Source organism: Oncorhynchus masou, chromosome 27, assembly GCF_036934945.1.
Source record: "Oncorhynchus masou masou isolate Uvic2021 chromosome 27, UVic_Omas_1.1, whole genome shotgun sequence".
Taxonomy (NCBI): Eukaryota; Metazoa; Chordata; class Actinopteri; order Salmoniformes; family Salmonidae; genus Oncorhynchus; species Oncorhynchus masou.
In genome coordinates, this window is record NC_088238.1 from 14,851,115 (window position 1) to 14,868,978 (window position 17,864).

At 44.2% G+C, this 17,864-nt stretch overlaps 2 protein-coding genes and 1 long non-coding RNA gene across 11 annotated transcripts in view; all 3 read left to right on the forward strand.

The window, feature by feature from the left end:
• The window catches only part of nav3 (neuron navigator 3), a 105,350-nt gene extending 101,881 nt beyond the window's left edge, over positions 1-3,469 (forward strand). For all 7 annotated transcript variants that reach the window (XM_064939291.1, XM_064939292.1, XM_064939293.1 and 4 more), the window contains one exon: positions 893-3,469. In XM_064939291.1, the coding sequence (XP_064795363.1) occupies positions 893-1,012 (120 nt within the window). In that variant the 3' untranslated portion in view covers positions 1,013-3,469. The remainder of the gene's footprint in view (positions 1-892) is intronic.
• Positions 3,470-7,500: 4,031 nt separating this feature from the next.
• LOC135515647 (zinc finger protein ZFP2-like) lies at positions 7,501-13,101 on the forward strand. Of its 3 annotated transcripts, XM_064939300.1 has the most exons (9): positions 7,501-7,693; positions 7,942-8,043; positions 8,409-9,035; positions 9,338-9,540; positions 9,831-9,923; positions 10,353-10,448; positions 10,704-10,814; positions 11,182-11,305; positions 11,451-13,101. In XM_064939300.1, exons 3-9 carry the CDS (start codon positions 8,993-8,995, stop codon positions 12,911-12,913), a joined length of 2,133 nt encoding a protein of 710 aa, XP_064795372.1. In that variant the 5' UTR covers positions 7,501-7,693; positions 7,942-8,043; positions 8,409-8,992; the 3' UTR covers positions 12,914-13,101. The 3 variants fall into 3 exon arrangements, with proteins under 3 accessions (XP_064795372.1, XP_064795373.1, XP_064795371.1); XM_064939301.1 differs by lacking the exon at positions 8,409-9,035; XM_064939299.1 differs by having other exon boundaries at positions 7,504-7,693; positions 7,942-9,035.
• A 1,947-nt stretch (positions 13,102-15,048) lies between these two features.
• On the forward strand, positions 15,049-17,397 carry LOC135515271 (uncharacterized). The gene is made up of 4 exons (XR_010451773.1): positions 15,049-15,445; positions 15,583-15,620; positions 16,365-16,416; positions 16,542-17,397. It is a non-coding gene; the product is annotated as an uncharacterized LOC135515271 (long non-coding RNA).
• Positions 17,398-17,864: the final 467 nt, after the last annotated feature.

Here is a 17,864-nt window from a genome sequence, read left to right on the forward strand (position 1 = left end):
GTACAGTGATATGTAAAATGGAGTCATATGAAAAGAGTTTGCTAAGAGAGTTTTACGTTTACTGAAGCTAAGGGAAGTAACATGAAGGAGTCCATGTTGGTGGACATAATAATAAGAAATAATAAACTATACAAAAAGACACATCAGCGAGTAAAGGTGGAAGCTAGTTTCCAAGGATACCAATAACAAACGTGACAGCAGATGACCTTGTCTTTTGAAAGAAGAAAAGACAAAGGGGGATTTAAACACAAAACCACCCCCCCCCGATAAACACACACACACACACACACACAACCCATTAAGCTCTGAAATGTCAGCAGCTCGTTATTCGGATGACTACACTTTAATTCCACTTTGTGCGTGATAAACCGCGTGGCAGGCGATTCCTGGGGAGTTGAATAGGAATGGGCTTTCTCTGTTGGCCACTTAATCCTCAACACATTACTGTGTAATCATCAGAGGAGGCCTGCACAGAGCTTTCCAGCCCTGGCCGCTCGCCTCCCTATAGGCCCAACAGGACCATTACAGGGAAAATGAAGACCGCTGTGCCAGGTGCTTTCCATATATGGTAGGAATGGGCCACTCCGTCCCTCAGGGCCTTGAGGATCGGCTGGTTTTTCATCTTTCCTTTAAAAGCACGTCTGATGTAGACCTGAGGAACCAGGTGTGTGCACTAGTGTGCAATTAAGCACGATGCAAGTGGAAAAAGCAGCTGCCACTCGGGCCCCCTGGTGTCTATCTCTGATATAGGACCACTGCAATTTCACCTTAATGATAATACCCAGTCTAAGACCTTGTAGTTGTGATAGTGAACTCTGAATAGCAATGTGGTGTTGGCTCTCTTTTTGTTTGCCAGTCTTTTTATTGGTTGTTTGTTTTCTGTGTTGTCCAGATGAACATGCTAATGAGGCTGCAGGAGGCGGCCAACTACTCCAGCGCGCAGAGCTGCGACAGCGACAGCGCCAGTCACCATGACGACCAGCTGGACTCGTCGCTGGAGTCGGCGCTCTAGACGAGAGCTCGGAGAGGAGACCTCAGATGGAGTGACGTAGCGGAGCGCTTTTCAGCGTGGCGTCAGCGAGACGTGGCGGCTTGAACACTTCCAGGCACCCCACACATAACACAGAGAGATGTGTGTAGTCAGGAGATGTCTGTTAGCGGGGTCGGGGGGAGTAAGCCCTCTGACAAAATGGAGTAGATTTTTGTGTATGGTGGTTGAGACACAGTCCTCCATTTCTCCACTGGATGTGGCATCCCAAAATGCAGGCTGCACGTACACAGTGAGAGACAATTATGTCTGCGGTTCTACACCATACAACTGGAATTGACATTATAGTTTTATTTATGTTGATTCACAGTTGTTGTATTAACTACGGATGTTTACAAGGGCCAAATTCTGGTTTTGTTTACTAAGGTGCTGAACAAAAAAGGCACGTATCCGTCCCGTCAAACCCTGACCTCAGACGAGCCACATGGTGCTGGTCCCGTGCTTAAACCTGTCCCTAGTTTACAGGCAACGCCAAGACCCTCCGTACACCCCTCGCCAACAAGCACAAAAAGAGCACTGTGTGTCGTCCAACCAACTGCTACTGTGAAACAATGGACAAGTGCCCGTGTTACCGTTTGATATACTGCCAAGGGCACTGCGACGTGTCCGTCCACATCCACAGAGTCCTTTTAGGCTTTTCACACTAGCAGACCAGTTGTTCACCCTTTCCTTAAAAGATGGACAGCACTATACCAACAGATGGGTGCTGAAGGGAGGGGTGGCTCCTTCAATCCAAGGGCCAGGTCAAGAACAGTACAAGCCTGATATTGGTGCTTTCTCAATGCAAAGCTCTGAGACAGGGGTGTATTACTTCAGCCTTTGGCTCCCTGCTGACCATCCCGAGTGGATAGGAGATTGACAGGAACACACACTTCCTGACACACAACCATTCAAATAAAGTGGTCCCGTATCGTCTCAGTGGGTGCTTTAATTTCAGTACAGTAAAGGAGAGTTTTATAACTACTTTTAGGCCAAAATATCTCACAAATCCCGTCAAAAAGTATGTTGCCCAAAACCATCCACTTTTGTTTCTGACAGTAATATTGTACAAGCAAAATGGCTGTTATACTGTATTTGCAAGTGGAACTGACCAATTGTATAAAAGTTCAAAGGGGTGGGCATTTTTTTAGTTGTTGCTTTTACCCAGTTGAGCTGGGTTCACTTGAACTGTCATGAGCACAACCCGACCCTTTTGATTTTATAGCCTAAGGAGCATGTTTTAAGCTTTCTAGGGGGGAACATTTGAAGGAGACTTTTACTTTTACATAACAGCGTGTGGTAGGGACAGAAGCCATTTTGGATTTTGATTGTCCTTCCTCCATTAATGAGTGGGTTGGTTTTGCACAGTTAAAGTGGGGGTGTAAATAATAAAGTATTGCACAGTGAATCAGAGATGCATTCTTTCCTGTTGATGTTATATTACGCTTTAACTCGCTGAGAATTATTGTACGTTGCAAAAAAAATACAAAATAGAAATGCAAAAAACCAACAAGCTGTCAGAAACAGGTGTATGTCTTGTGGTGATTGGCTGTCTTGCTGCAGGAGGCATACGATGTACAGTATGATATTATTATTTTTAAACGCTGTATATTAAATGTTCACTAAATCACTGATTTGAGGAGCAAACCATTCAATTTATCAAGAAAAGAAAATCTGGTCATTGTCACAGATTTTCCTTTTGTATATTCTCTGGAACTAGCATTTGGTGACTCATCCCCCTATTCAACAGGCTAAAATTCACAAAGCATTACACTGTAACATTTCTGAATATACTTTCATTCAGTCTTGTATTCGGTTTTAGTAGAATCTGATTTTTTTGTCATCCCATTCTGAGGTACTCTTTTCCTGCTGTTGTGCTATTTACAATTCCAAATAACAGGTGCTACTGGTCAACTAAATCTACCAGATTCCATTTTCTGCAGAAAATGTTGTCACAACCTCAGGACAAGCTCTTGTTGTCATCACTTGGCTGTGACAAATGTATTTTTTATTTTGTTTTTGCACGCATCATTGTTGGTCTACCCCATCAGCCTGCATCTAAACATAGAGCCTGACACACACACACACACACAGTCGGTAAGACATAGCTCCCCTCCAACACAGCAGACATCTAGTCACTCCTCCCTGCTCCCCTAGGACACAATCAGTTGCCTAGTTAACCAGACGTTTTCACAACACAAACAGTGTACCATTATGTCATGGTGACACCATACAATCTCAATGACATCTTTTAGTTAAACATTGCATTTACTGCTTTGAGAGAAGAGTTTCTTTTTTTTGTTGAAACATTTGTCCTTAAATGTTTTATATTTTGTACATTTGTATGTAACATATCGTGTAAATAGACAGAGACAGCGATTTAAATCATCTGGAGGGATTTTGTAGTCTTTGTAAAGCCCTAATAAATGGTATTTGGTGTCACATGAGCAAACAATGTGTCCTGTTCTATCTCATGTCTCTGATCATTTGTTCTCCTCCATATCTTTCCTCTGGTACAGACTAGGAGATATCCCAAACAAATGTTAACACACACAACTGCTCTTACCTTTATTTACGGTCGCTCTTTGCTATTGTGCAGTTTTATTTAAACATACATTTGTTTGGGATTGAACGTTGTTCCTGCCAGAACCAGCACCTGTATCTGGACATACAGTACAGTCGTGGACAGGGTTTCCACTTAGTTCTACCACTATGTCTAAACTTAACATGAACCTTTCCCTCATAGAGAATCATGTTGGGGATGGAAGGTGCTGGCTGGGTAACATTATTGTGCCCAATAGATTATGCCACTATAACCGATTACTGTGCCACTCCAGAGCTTTGCCAACAAGTGTTTGTCTATCATTCAGCTTTGGCTTACCTGTCCGTGTCAGTGAGCTACTGGATGAGTAATGGCCAACCCTGTGAGCCACTCCAGAACTCTGACCACAAGTGTTTGTCTATCATTCAGCTTTGGCTTACCTGTCCGTGTCAGTGAGCTACTGGATGAGTAATGGCCAACCCTAGCCACTCCAGAACTCTGACCACAAGTGTTTGTCTATCATTCAGCTTTGGCTTACCTGTCCGTGTCATGAGCTACTGGATGAGTAATGGCTATAATACCACAAGTATCATTCAGCGGTAACATTGATAATGGCTGATTCTCAATTGTATCCTTCTTGCGTCCTCTCTCCTTGCCGCCTCCTCAAAACCCATTGGATGAGAAAGCCAGAGGTCCCGCCCCTCTGACCCTTTCTTCCATTGGGTTTTGAGAAGGGGGCAATGAGAGAGGACACGGGGAGAATGCAATTGAGAAAAGACCCTTGAGTTATAACTGCCAGTAGTTACATGGGGAAATCTAACGATTCATAGGAAATTGATTGGAAGGATTGGGGAAGAATGGGAGTGTGAGTGAGGGTTGGAGGTCGGAAATGGCGGCGAGTATTGCAGACGAAATGGAGGAAATTGAGAAAAGGTTGGTGAAATAACAGCTATGCTGAAATGAGGACAATATGGGTGTCAGTTCTGATGCTATGGAGCGGGAGGATGAGGGTCAAGGACCAGAATGGGCAGTAGTGGAAAGACATAGGAAGAAGAGAGATCATGATACAGAAAATAGTGGATTGTCTAGTAAGGAAAGCATAAAGAGGGCCGAGGTAGGAACCAAGAGGAATGAAGTGTTGGAGTGGAAATTGTGATGGTGTTTGATGAGACCACAGGGCCTCACTTACACCCTATCTGACGAGCTAACGCTGTAGAGAAAGAGGAAGGTGAAGTCAAATTAGCTCAGTTCATTTGAAATGGTAGATTATTAATATTGTGTGGTAGTCAGGCTCAGCAAGAGAAGATACTGGAAATGGAAAAGCTTAATGGAAATAAGATTAAAAGCCATGTCCCTGATGTTTATGCTCGATTTATGGGAGTTATCACTGGGGTCCCAATATCTATGTCCACAGATGACAATGTGAAGGCAGGCAGAGTGATTGAGGCCAAAAGGTTGTTCAGTAGGAAAGAGGGTCAAAGAAGTGAAAGATTATCAATGATGTCTTGCCAGGAAAAGTACAGATACGATTCCTTAGTTTCAATGTCAGAGAATTTGTCCCATATGCACTGCAGTGTTTTAAATGCCAAAGAATGGGACATGTAGCTGCTCATTGTAAAGGAAAGAAAAGATGTGCCAAGTGTGGAGGGGCACATGATTACCGTGAAAACAATGTGAAGGTTGAGTACTGTAACTGTGGGGGAGAACACAGTGCAGCATTTGGTGGATGCCAGGTACAGAGAAAGGAGGAGCAGTCATGATGGTTTGGAAGCTTGTTCAGAAATCTTGTGCTCATGAATGTGTGGTGTCAAAGGACACTTTGATAATGAATAAAGTTGACTTCAAAGTTTTTATTGGTAAGGTTATCAATACGACTCGGGTTGTGGAAAGCAGAAATGCCAGGTTGAAGGTTATTGTGGAGACGGCAAAAGAGATATTGGGGGTAATAGATGTTGAAATGGTTGTTGACATGCTGAACAGTCCTAAGGGTGGAGTGATTCAGCATGATATAAAGTTTAATGGGGTTGGGGAGGGTGTGGTAGAAGTGAGTGATTTTTTTGTTTTGAATTTTATTTTCATGGTAGTACAGACTTAGGCAGATCATGATTGATCGTACATTCCAGCACAGTAGGTGGCGGCATGCACTTTAAACGTTTGTTTGCGGACTGCCATGATATCATAGAAGAAGAAGAAGAAGAAAGAAGAAGAAAGAAGAAGAAGAAGAAGAAGAAGAAGAAACTACTATAAGCTCCACTAGGTGGAGGGGGAGGGGGAGGAGGGCAGACGCCTCGGGGGAAATGGAGTCCCTAGAGGAAGCAAGAACAAGATGGTTGTCAGGAGTAGTGCAGTATTATCATAAGGAGACGTATTCTTGGAAAACGTAGGAGGAATGGAGGGGAAAAGAGAGGGAGAGGAGGTCTAAGAGAGAGAGGGAAGAAGAGGGTGAACTTGAGTCAGATAAAAATTGTGGGGAAAAGGGATGATTTGTTAAAGAATGGTAGAAAGTGTAAGCAGAGGGAGCTGAAGACAGGAGGAGAAATGGAAGTGAATGAGGGTGAAGTATCGGAGGTGGGAGGTGTGGGGAAGTTATCGGGGACAGAGGTAGGCACCGAGGATCAGGAGAAAGATGAGTCTGTGACAGTAGGATTGAAGTTTATGGAAAAAGAGAGTTTGCTGCACAGAAAGTAAAGGGGCTGAATAATTTTGCACGCCCAATTTTTCAGTTTTTGATTTGTTAAAAAAGTTTGAAATATCCAATAAATGTCGTTCCACTTCATGATTGTGTCCCACTTGTTGTTGATTCTTCACAAAAAAATACAGTTTTATATCTTTATGTTTGAAGCCTGAAATGTGGCAAAAGGTCGCAAAGTTCAAGGGGGCCGAATACTTTCGCAAGGCACTGTATGTGGGTGGCAGCTGCAGAGAGGTATGTGGGTGGCAGCTGCAGAGAGGTATGTGGGTGGCAGCTGCAGAGAGGTATGTGGGTGGCAGCTGCTTAGAGGGATGTGGGTGGCAGCTGCAGAGAGGTATGTGGGTGGCAGCTGCAGAGAGGTATGTGGGTGGCAGCTGCTTAGAGGGATGTGGGTGGCAGCTGCAGGGTGGCAGCTGCAGATGTGGGGTGGCAGCTGCTTAGGGGATGGGGTGGCAGCTGCAGAGAGGTATGTGGGTGGCAGCTGCAGCTGCAGAGAGGTATGTGGGTGGCAGCAGCAGAGAGGTATGTGGGTGGCAGCTGCAGCTGCAGAGGGTATGTGGGTGGCAGCTGCAGGCAGCAGAGAGGTATGTGGGTGGCAGCTGCAGAGAGGTATGTGGGTGGCAGGTGGGGTGCAGCAGCAGAGGGGGTATGTGGGTGGCAGCTGCAGAGAGGATGTGGGTGGCAGCAGCAGAGAGGTATGTATGTGGGTGGCAGCTGTGGGTGGCAGCTGCAGGAGGTATGTGGGTGGCAGCAGCAGAGAGGTGTGTGGGTGGCAGCTGCAGAGAGGTATGTGGGTGGCAGCAGCAGAGAGGTATGTGGGTGGCAGCAGCAGAGAGGTATGTGGGTGGCAGCTGCAGAGAGGTATGTGGGTGGCAGCAGCAGAGAGGTATGTGGGTGGCAGCTGCAGAGAGGTATGTGGGTGTGTGAGACTTGACATCAGAAGAGTTACAGGGTGTGTTAAGTGGTGATGTCCCATCCTTTCAGGATGATGGAATGAGGTAGGAATAAATACATTTAATTAGTGGAGTAGGGGGGTGTTAATTTATTAGATTTTTTTTATGTGTGAGTGTAATGTTCGAATGGTAGGGTATCTATTTAGTACATTTTTATTTTTCCAAGCAAAGTAGAAGGGAGTTGTACTCCAGTCTAGTTGGTGGCGGTAATGCAACAAATTGGATGCCAACCGCCGTTAAACCTCGAAGAAGCCACTAGGTGGAGGCAAAGAGTAAGAAATAGACAGGGCTACGATAGCATTGGGGCGGTGCTCTTCGTGCACACACTTCCTGAAAATGGGCTCGGAAGAGAGTTTGGACACGAAAGGCGCTTTGGTATCTTTACCAAAACACTCATACTGGTTTGACTTTTGGCTGTTTGTGATGTTTGACATCGCATTTTTCCTCGTTATGTATTTCATAGTTCCCTAGCTAAAATGGTAAGTTTGAGTACAACTGCAAAACCCCAGATAGCTAGCTACAAATTAGACTTGCTAGCTATGGTGGCTAAGGAAGTGAGAGTGCCAGTTAAGTTAGTTGTGTTTGGGCACACCCTGTGTATTTTAAAGTTAGCTAATTTATCATATAAAAAATATATATATACAAATACCACTTTTTGTATCTGGTTGCGCACCTGAACATGTGTTTTCAAGGTTATTAATAAATTGTTGAATTGTATCCCTTGCAGGAGTGACTTGGAATTCTACACTTGAAGTGCTGCCCCCTTTAACCATGACCCCCTGTTGGCTGAAATGATCGATCTTTAAAAATGAGTGTTTACGCCACTGAGGTATAAGGTTTACACCCCTCGACCAGATTGGTGTTCAAATTATATTGGATGTCTTCCTTTGTTAGGCCTATGATTAGTTTTTAACTGCCCACATTTTGGTATTATATGGAATATTTACCAGTATGTCCAGAAAATAGCAAAATTGTGAGACCATAACATCTGAATATGCCTGTTGTTGAAATCAAGACAATGATTTGTGGCAGTCTGACTATTTAAAATGTGAAACTCAACTTCAAGACAACACCTCATTCTGGATAAAAGTGGCTGCTAAATGACTGCAATGTCACAAGAACTGCAGGTTAACATGATGTAGCTAGTGGATTAAAGTGTGCTCTCTCTAAAATGTGTATGTCTAATTTGGATAGGAGAATTGAGAGAATGTGACTTGATTGAGTCACCTAACGATGATGACTGGAACAAGATTACGGCAATAAGGGGAAAGAGATGTATTCCCGGTCTCTTGAACAAAGATCCTACTGAAACTACATCGGCATAAACCAGAGATCTGTAATTCCATGTTGTCTGGATTAAAAGGGATGTACACTATGAGATAAACCTATGTAAATCCCTAAATAAACATGTTTTTTTCTGTCACATTCTGAGATGTGCATAGGGGAATCATATTTACTAATACTTTTGACATGTTTTATACAAATATATAGTTTGTTTTTGTATCTGTTTTTGTAGTAGCACAGTAAATAAAGACAGCTGGAAGTTTACACCAGAGTCGTGCCAATGTATGGTCGGTAGGTGGCAGTATAAGCGCCTTTTCCCATTGATGGACCAGAGAGGAAGAAAACTTTCCCGGAAGATAAAAAAGAAGAGGAAGGACGCTAGCCTGCCAGATAGTGGATACGCTAAACTATTATACTCCCAAATGTCTTTCTGGGTTTAATATAAACCAAACTAGTTCATTAAAGTTAAATAAGTCACAACTCAATTATCCATAATGATGGAAATCTGTGTCACGACAAAACCAGTGGAGAATGCAGGTTCGTTTAAAATAAGTACCCAGCTAACGTTGGCTAGCAACTTGCGGCTACTGTTAGTTATAGCAAAGATACAGGCTGTCTAGGGTGGACCAACCATTGGGGTAGACTAGCTGCTAGAAGATGGATCGAATAGATAAAATTGGGCCACTGATTCACATTTTAGTTACATATTTATTTGCTAGCGTCTACTCAAGTTATGCGGCAATGTAACGTTATGCCTCCTAACCCGCACTACCAATAATTATTGTCCCAAGATTGTCTCGTCTCTCTCACCAAACTCAATTACCAATTTTTGCCCGTAGATATCTTCCTCCCGTTATCCTCTTTGCGCCTGTTGATACCACCTCTGAGGCTGCTCTCTGCAGCCATGTGGCAAGTAGCGCAACGAAGAGACGTCATGGATTATGAGAAACTAGAGGAGTTCGTCGGCCTTGTGACAGCGACAGTTCCAGACCTGTTGAATGAGAAACAGAGGGCCAAGCTTCTTCTGCGGCTGCGAACAAGGGTTAGTGCCGAATACAGTTAAGGATGTTGTTTTTGTAAACTGGAACCCCTAACGGCAGTAGTTTGGACAGTGTCTTTAGAGCCATCTCTGATTAAAACGGTCTTTCTTTATCTTGCGGTTTATGTAGCTGCTGATTAGTTAGGTTCTGTCCATTTTCCTGATTGCATGGGGGTTGTCCATGGTCCTGATCAGTTGGGTTCTGTCTATTGTCCTGATTGCTCATGTTCTGTCAGTGGTCATCATTTGTTGGGTGCTGTTGTCTACTTCCTTGAATACTGTTATTATTTCAGGTGATACTAGAGTTGTGTTCCACTGATCATACAGCTGATATCCAGATCATCCAACCCCACCTGGACAGAATTCGCCCCCCTGGACACACAGGGGTAAGTAATGATACTCTGTGGAGGACAACTTCAATTTGGCATGGGGCCATATGTATCAAACTTCTCGGAGGAGGATTGCTGATCTAGGATCAGGTCCCCCTGTCCTTGTAATCCTTTTCATTGTGATATAAAATGCTTAACTGATCCTAAATCGGCTTACTTTGAGATGCTTGATGTATATGGCCATTCCTATCATTTGAAATGTGCTTATTTAAATCACGTATTTGCCTAGGATATGATAGAATTAAAACATTGACAAAATGAATAAGCAACCGTCAGATCCTTTGCACCAATTAGCTTGCACTAATGTCCAGTGCTTGTTCCTATATGTCAAGGCCATCAAGGACTGCAGTGTTGCTCCCTCTTATTGTCAGTGGTGGGTGACGGTGGTTTACGGTTTCCTTATCACTGATAAGTTCTATTTCACAGAGTGGAGATGCTGAGGTGGATGCAGAAGAGGCCATCTTCCTGGAGCTCATCCAGACTTTGCTGAAAGACCCAGCGGAGAGAGAACACTTCTTCCAGGTTAGTCTGCCTCCATCATATGTTAAGGTCTCTCTCTCTAGCTTCCTGGTTCTGTTTAGTTACCAAAGACTATTTACAGTCCTTGTAATTATTGCCCCGGAGGGAAGTTTTCCATAGGTACAGATGTAGGACCAGCTTCCCCACCCCCAATCTAACCTTGACCATCAGTGGGGTAAATGCAGAACTGACCCAAGATTAGCATCTAGGGTAAACTTCACCCTACACCAATTATATCCCCATCTATCTTGATTCCAGGAGGTGTTTCCGACGGAGTACGGCGCCAGCTATGACACAGATATGCAACTACTTGTGTGGGAATTCCTTTCTAAACTGGAGAAGATATTGCCAGTACCAGACCTTGGACAGGTAGCACAAAGTAACACCTCACTAGGTCATTTTCAGCTAGGTTCAAGTCCCCTTCTGTTATTGTATTGGGAAAATCCTGCAGTGCTGACCATGATGGCAACATTTAGACTGGTTAAGTTATAGGTGGGTAATATCTTCTGCATCTTATTAGGAGAAGATATCCAAGCTGTACTGTCACTTTCTGCACTTTCTACACCTCTGCCTTATAGCCACTCTGGGGCCACGCTGTTAGCTGAGGTGCTAGCCACCGGCTTCTCTGGTTTTCTTGAAATGGGCCTAGCATTTTAAAATGTTCCCCGGTGTGAAAAAAAACATGTAAACTTTCCAGCATATTGTCACTTACTTGTTTGCATCTCTGCTCCTATAGACTGTGTCATGGCTCAGTTCTGCTCCCTCTGTCCTGGAAGAGTGTTTGCAGGCCCTCTCTCAACCGGAGGACCTGAAATCCCTGCTGCAACACCACACATGTCTTGAGAACTTGGGCACTCAGAGTAAGGAGGAAATATTGAATGTCTTTCTCTGTTACTACATATAATAAAATGTGGAGACTGTGGTATGCCCTGTAAAAACAACCACCTAATGCTTGTGCTGCCTCTGTCACATCATTACTCTCCTTTTCCCATTGTATTCCTTCAGGTCACACCGTTGAGATGTCTTCCCAGGTCTTTGCCTGTTCCCAGTGCCCATTCTTTCACATGCAGGAATCCTACCTCCTCCAGCACATTGAGCGAAATCACCCAGAGGAGTACAGCAAGCTCCAGAAAACTGAAGAGAACCCAGAGCTTCCCAGGAAAAAGTTCCCCCGTCCTGAATTCCCCAAGCCTTTCCCCATCCACGCAAGCTCTGAACCCGGTGCTCACACATGCCACGAGTGTGGAAAGACTTTCACTCGCTCGTCAGACGTGACCAGGCACCAGCGCATTCACACAGGGGAGCGTCCGTACACCTGCAAGGAGTGCGACAAGGGTTTCAAAAACTCCTGGGATCTGACGAGGCATCAGCGGATTCACACCGGGGAACGCCCATATATCTGCCCTCAATGTGGCAAGGGGTTCACCCAACTGGGCCTACTGTCCCTGCACTTCACCAGAACGCCTTGTGGCCAGAGTGCTGATCCCCCACTACAGTCCACAGAGCAACAGGAGGAGCCAAACGACAAAGGGAGTGGTCAGTACAAGTGTCAGAAATGTGGGGCAAGCTTTGACACCGTACTAGAGCGGCTGAAGCATAGGCAAACCCACGTGGTGAATCGCCATTACAAGTGTTCCCAGTGCGAGAAGATCTACGGCCGCCCGTCTGACCTGAGGAGACATCAGATGAAGCACACCGGAGAGAGACCCTTCCCCTGCGCAGAGTGCGGCAAGGGCTTCACTCACGTGTGGCTGCTGAACAAGCACCGGCAAATCCACACCAAGGAGCGGCCGTACCCGTGCCCGGAGTGTGGCAAGAGTTTCACCCAGTTACAGATACTGAACAGACACCAACTGATTCACAACGGGCAGAGGCCTTTCCAGTGCTCCTTCTGCGAGAAAAGTTTTACTCAGCTCGCGGGCCTGACGAGACACGAGAGGATTCATACAGGGGAGAGGCCATACCTCTGCACCGTCTGTCAGAAGACCTTCTTAACACATGGGGAGCTGGTAAGACACCAACGCAGCCACAGCGACTTCAGACCGTTCTCTTGCTCTCAGTGTCCCAAGAGCTTCAAAACCAAGCGTGCACAGAGTGAACACATGAATACCCACACAGGGGAGCGACCGTTCTCTTGCGCACACTGTGGGAAGGAGTTTGCCAAGTCTACTTCCCTCATAAGACACAACCTGATGCACACAGGGGAGAGACCGCATCAGTGCGCTCAGTGTGGCAAGACCTTCCTTACCTCTGGGGAGCTGCTCCTCCACAGGCGAATACACACAGGGGAGCGGCCATACCCGTGCTCGGTCTGTGAACGGAGGTTTCGGTGTTCGTCAGACCTGACCATGCATCTGCGGACACACACAGGAGAGCGCCCATACTCCTGTATGTTGTGTAAAAAGTGCTTCTCCACCTCAACGCGTCTCAAAAGGCACCTGCGCACTCACATAGGGAAAGGTGTGTAATCATGGCAAGAACCTTCGAAAATATTGTCATGTATATTAATTTATTTTCCAAATCATGTTTACGGACTGCATTACTGAATAGTATGAGGACACAAAATATATGCATTTTACTAAAACTCAGCCTTACAACATGCTCTATTAAAAAATACAATTATGCCTTGAATTCACATTAAACATTTTTAACACTTGATGTGGAATTTTTCTTGGCTCATCTCTTGTATTTCCCTGTTAACATTTCAACACAAATGTTGTACAATCACATTTTCCAACAGTAGACCTGTTCGATCAGCCCACTGCCCATAAACTAGTCAACTGAAAAACAATATGGTGCGCCCTCCCTGATCAGATGACTTTTCTGTTTCGTTATGAAGTACTGCACCAAGCAAGATTGGTGTGAAATAATTAGAAGTGGAAAGATACCCCTTTGAGGTTAAAGCAACAGTCATGTGTGAAATGTTGAAATAAGCAACCAATGATTTAAATTATCATTGGGCACAATGGTAAGGTTTGGTAATTATAATTTGAGGTTGAGTTGTCAAAATTAAATTCTAACTACACAAATATGTGTATATCTTTCTGATATACTAAGGCTTTTTCTGTTAATGGCATTCTGATGACCAGGTGGCGAATCGCATCTCTGCATGTCTGGCAGACATATCAGTGTGGATGACGGATCACCACCTCAAGCTGAACCTCGGCAAGACGGAGCTGCTCTTCCTCCCGGGGAAGGACTGCCCGTTCCATGATCTCGCCATCACGGTTGACAACTCCATTGTGTCCTCCTCCCAGAGCGCTAAGAACCTTGGCGTGATCCTGGACAACACCCTGTCGTTCTCAACCAACATCATGGCGGTGGCCCGTTCCTGTAGGTTCATGCTCTACAACATCCGCAGAGTACAACCCTGCCTCACACAGGAAGCGGCGCAGGTCCTAATCCAGGCACTTGTCATCTCCCGTCTGGATTACTGCAACTAGCTGTTGGCTGGGCTCCCTGCCTGTGCCATTAAACCCCTACAACTCATCCAGAACGCCGCAGCCCGTCTGGTGTTCAACCTTCCCAAGTTCTCTCACGTCACCCCGCTCCTCCGCTCTCTCCACTGGCTTCCAGTTGAAGCTCGCATCCGCTACAAGACCATGGTGCTTGCCTACGGAGCTGTGAGGGGAACGGCACCGCAGTACCTCCAGGCTCTGATCAGGCCCTACACCCAAGCAAGGGCACTGCGTTCATCCACCTCTGGCCTGCTCGCCTCCCTACCATTGAGGAAGTACAGTTCCCGCCCAGCCCAGTCAAAACTGTTCGCTGCTCTGGCCCCCCAATGGTGGAACAAACTCCCTCACGACGCCAGGACAGCGGAGTCAATCACCACCTTCCGGAGACACCTGAAACCCCACCTCTTCAAGGAATACCTAGGATAGGATAAGTAATCCTTCTCACCACCCCCCCCCCTTAATGATTTAGATGCACTATTGTAAAGTGGCTGTTCCACTGGATGTCAGAAGGTGAATTCACCCATTTGTAAGTCGCTCTGGATAAGAGCGTCTGCTAAATGACTTAAATGTAATGTAATAAACCATATCAAGGCTGGACATGTATTTAAACATTTTATTTAGAATGCTTAGGTCATCTGTCTTTTAATATGAGAAAATACTATGGTTCATTATGAAGTATTTTATTACAACTGAACTTTTTTTAATAAAGTCGACCATTTTATTATTTATTATCGGCGGGGGGTTATCGTGTCGTCCACTACACCCGTCACGCAGCGTAAACGTTTAACCTAACTGAACACACCCCTGGAGTCTAACGAGCTACTGACACCTACTGGTGGAGATCGAGTCGTGTCTGGCGACAACATTCAGGTGACGATTAACATCTCGCCTGTAAAGTTTACAAAACAAGGTTCTACAAAATCCCTTTCTTTTATGATTCTGTCAAAACATAATGTAGCTAGCTATTCATGGGTTGCACAGATGCCGCATCATATTGATGTCCAACTGATGCTCAGTCTTTCTGAACTGGGGCTAATGACATTGCTAAAGTAAACAACATTTCTAGAAAACAAAATTGGCATCATTATAATGTCAAGTTTACTTGAGAAATGGCAGTGTTGTCATCATGAGCTAGCAAAGTTCGGCAGAAAAAGCTAGCAATGCTAACGTTAAGCGAACTAAAATGTCGATGCTCAATCGTAGCTAGCTAAAGTTATACTGCATATAAAGTCAATCTGGCGACATTACAATGATGACAAAAGCTTGTCCTACTAATTATTTTCCTCCTTTTTAAAATGTCATTGTGTTTCCAAGCCACGGTAATGAACTTCATACAATATCTTCATCAAGACCACATTAAATAGAATGCTCAGCTGGGCATCAGTCGAATCAAACGAATGTTCAAAACAATATTGTATAACGAAACGTGCAGCCCAGGAATACAATGAAACCACATGTTATGACGCGACATTTGCCTGGTTAACTGTGTTCCATTTGTTTTGAATCTAAGCAACTGCAACAATGCCGAAGAGAGGGAGAAAGGTATGTCGATTGATAGACTATATTTTTAAAGGCTACAAAACAATAATTTATTACCGGATAAATTACAGTAGAAGTCGTGTTTCAAACGGTGTTTAACTTGAGTGTGTGTGTATTTGTTTATTTTAACATGGAACTAGAAGAAGAGGTCAATCCCAGTAACCATCGAGAACGCCAGGTGAATTTACATTAGACAATTGAGGCCCACATAGATCCTATTTAATTATCATATGTAATTCTATATTTAGGCCTATATACATTTTTTTCCCACAGAAAATAATCTAATGAATTATCTAATAGTATCATTCATGTCACATGAAACCCCAGCTATGGTAAAGGAAGTTTCTAATGAACTCCACCAACAGAGTGAAGCAGAGACAAGTCAGTCTTTGTGGAATTCAGCTAGGACTACATTGATTTGCCAAAAGTCAATACTTGTAAAAAAACATACTGTATATATTATGAAATGCTTACCTTGTACCTATGTTCGTCCTCAGTAGTTGCGTGCCTTTCTTTGTTTGCTGAAATCCATACTTTTTCAAAAAACCTTAATCAAATACAACCACCTGCTGTTTCCTTAAGATTCAATTGGCACATGCTCATTTTCACTGAGTTGCCATCTTAGAGCAACAGCAATGAGCATACAGTCAGTGGTTGTATTTGATTAACATTTATTGAAAAGGTATGGATTTCATCAAATAAAGGCACGCAACTACAGAGGACAAACATAGGTACAAGGTAAGCATTTCATTATTTACATTTTTTGAAGAATTGAACTTGGGCGAATCGATGTTGTCAGAGCTGAATTCCACAAAGACTGTTCTCCACAAAGCCTGTTCATCAGAAATGTCCTTCACCATGGAGGGGAGTTTAGTCAGCTAACACATAGCTGACTAATACATATATGGTCAAATATCTGCAGGAACAATGAGACGGCACATGACTCGATACGCCGTTACGCAGGAAAAATTGTGGTGAGCCATCAATTGTGAACGATACCTTTGCTCTATGTATGTGGTTTCACTGTATAAACATTTGCCTTGACTTTGTATTAATGAACCTGCATCATCTTAAACATACATCTTGCATTTACCTGTAGGACTACATTGCCCAGTCAACCACTGCTCTCTCTCAGGAAGATGTTTCCGGTATAGGCCTACATAACATCTTGGGGAAGACTGTAGAGGGCCTTCTCCAGAAAGTGTGCGGAGGGGTCTCAAGCATCCTGAACAAGTATTTGTATGGGGCGGGGGTGTTGTCTGATGCGGTGATCCCAGTAAATCTCTTGCCTGTAGCTTCAAATGGAGACAATCGGAAAATGGAAAAAAGATGGCAGGACTGCACTGAGGAAGACTGTGAACTGATAATTATCCGACTGACAGGGACTGTAATTATCACCATGTTGGATAGTGTTATGGAGAGTTGCAGGACGGACCCCACACACAGTTCATTCTTAGAAGAACTGGGGCTCACCATGGAAATGGTGAAGATCATACGTGAAGTAGCAGAATGTGCAGCAAACGCCACGAGTAATGATTTCAGTCAGTTCACAGTTGGAGGAGTTCCTCTCTTTCAGAGACCACTGAGCAATCTCTCCTCTGGGCCGAGTCAACCAGCATCCCCCCAAAATGCCTTGCCAACATCCACTGTTCCCACACCTGTCTCAAAGGTGAGCTCAGCCAGTCCCAGATCCACTGACTCAGGGTCCTCACAAGTCAGGAAGCCAAGACAATCAACAGAAGGAGTTCAGAGACTCTCCGAAAGGCAGCAGAATCCAGGGGAGGAGATCACGTCTCTAGTGATTGAAACCATTCTACGGTCAGTTGCGGATTTATCCAGGCATGGACTTCTGCCAAGCTGCACCCGGTAGACTGGATGCCCCCTTTTTATGGAGGTGATGCAGAAAACAAACATGTGAAGCCAATTCATAAAAGCATTAATTAAACAAATATGTTGTTAAAAGGTGAGTCAGCAGTTTGTTTCTACGGCAACAAAAACATGAAATAAAGTCAAATGTACAACTGTTTTAATTTTTAATGAAAGCATTATGAAGGGATTTAACACAGAACGTTGTGTTAAACGATGAATGTCAGTTATAGAGTCAAGTACTGAATGTGAAATGGCAGTGCAGATATAATGATATTTTCCAACAACAAAAGAATGTTTAACAAGACTGCATCCAAGAATACATTCAGGTCACCAGATGGCGTTCTACTCTATAATAATAGCATTGATTATAGCAAGCAACACTGTATGAAAGCTCAGATAGTCTAATAAAAAAATATGAACCTTAAAAAAGAAAAAGATGTAGAAGTTACATGCCTGAGTTTCTCAATATGGGTTTGGGATTTTCAATATTCAGGAGTTGCATATTCCTTTCCTTTAGACCAATGGTGGGGAGTAAGCTGTGCATTGGAACCGA

Bases quoted from the DNA above. Each gene is read 5' to 3' on its own strand.
- LOC135515647 (XM_064939300.1), top strand. From the start codon at position 8,993: ATGATGGAAATCTGTGTCACGACAAAACCAGTGGAGAATGCAG. The intron at 9,036-9,337 runs GTTCGTTTAAAA...TTTTGCCCGTAG, and splicing joins AAAACCAGTGGAGAATGCAG to ATATCTTCCTCCCGTTATCC. The intron at 10,815-11,181 runs GTAGCACAAAGT...CTGCTCCTATAG, and splicing joins CAGTACCAGACCTTGGACAG to ACTGTGTCATGGCTCAGTTC.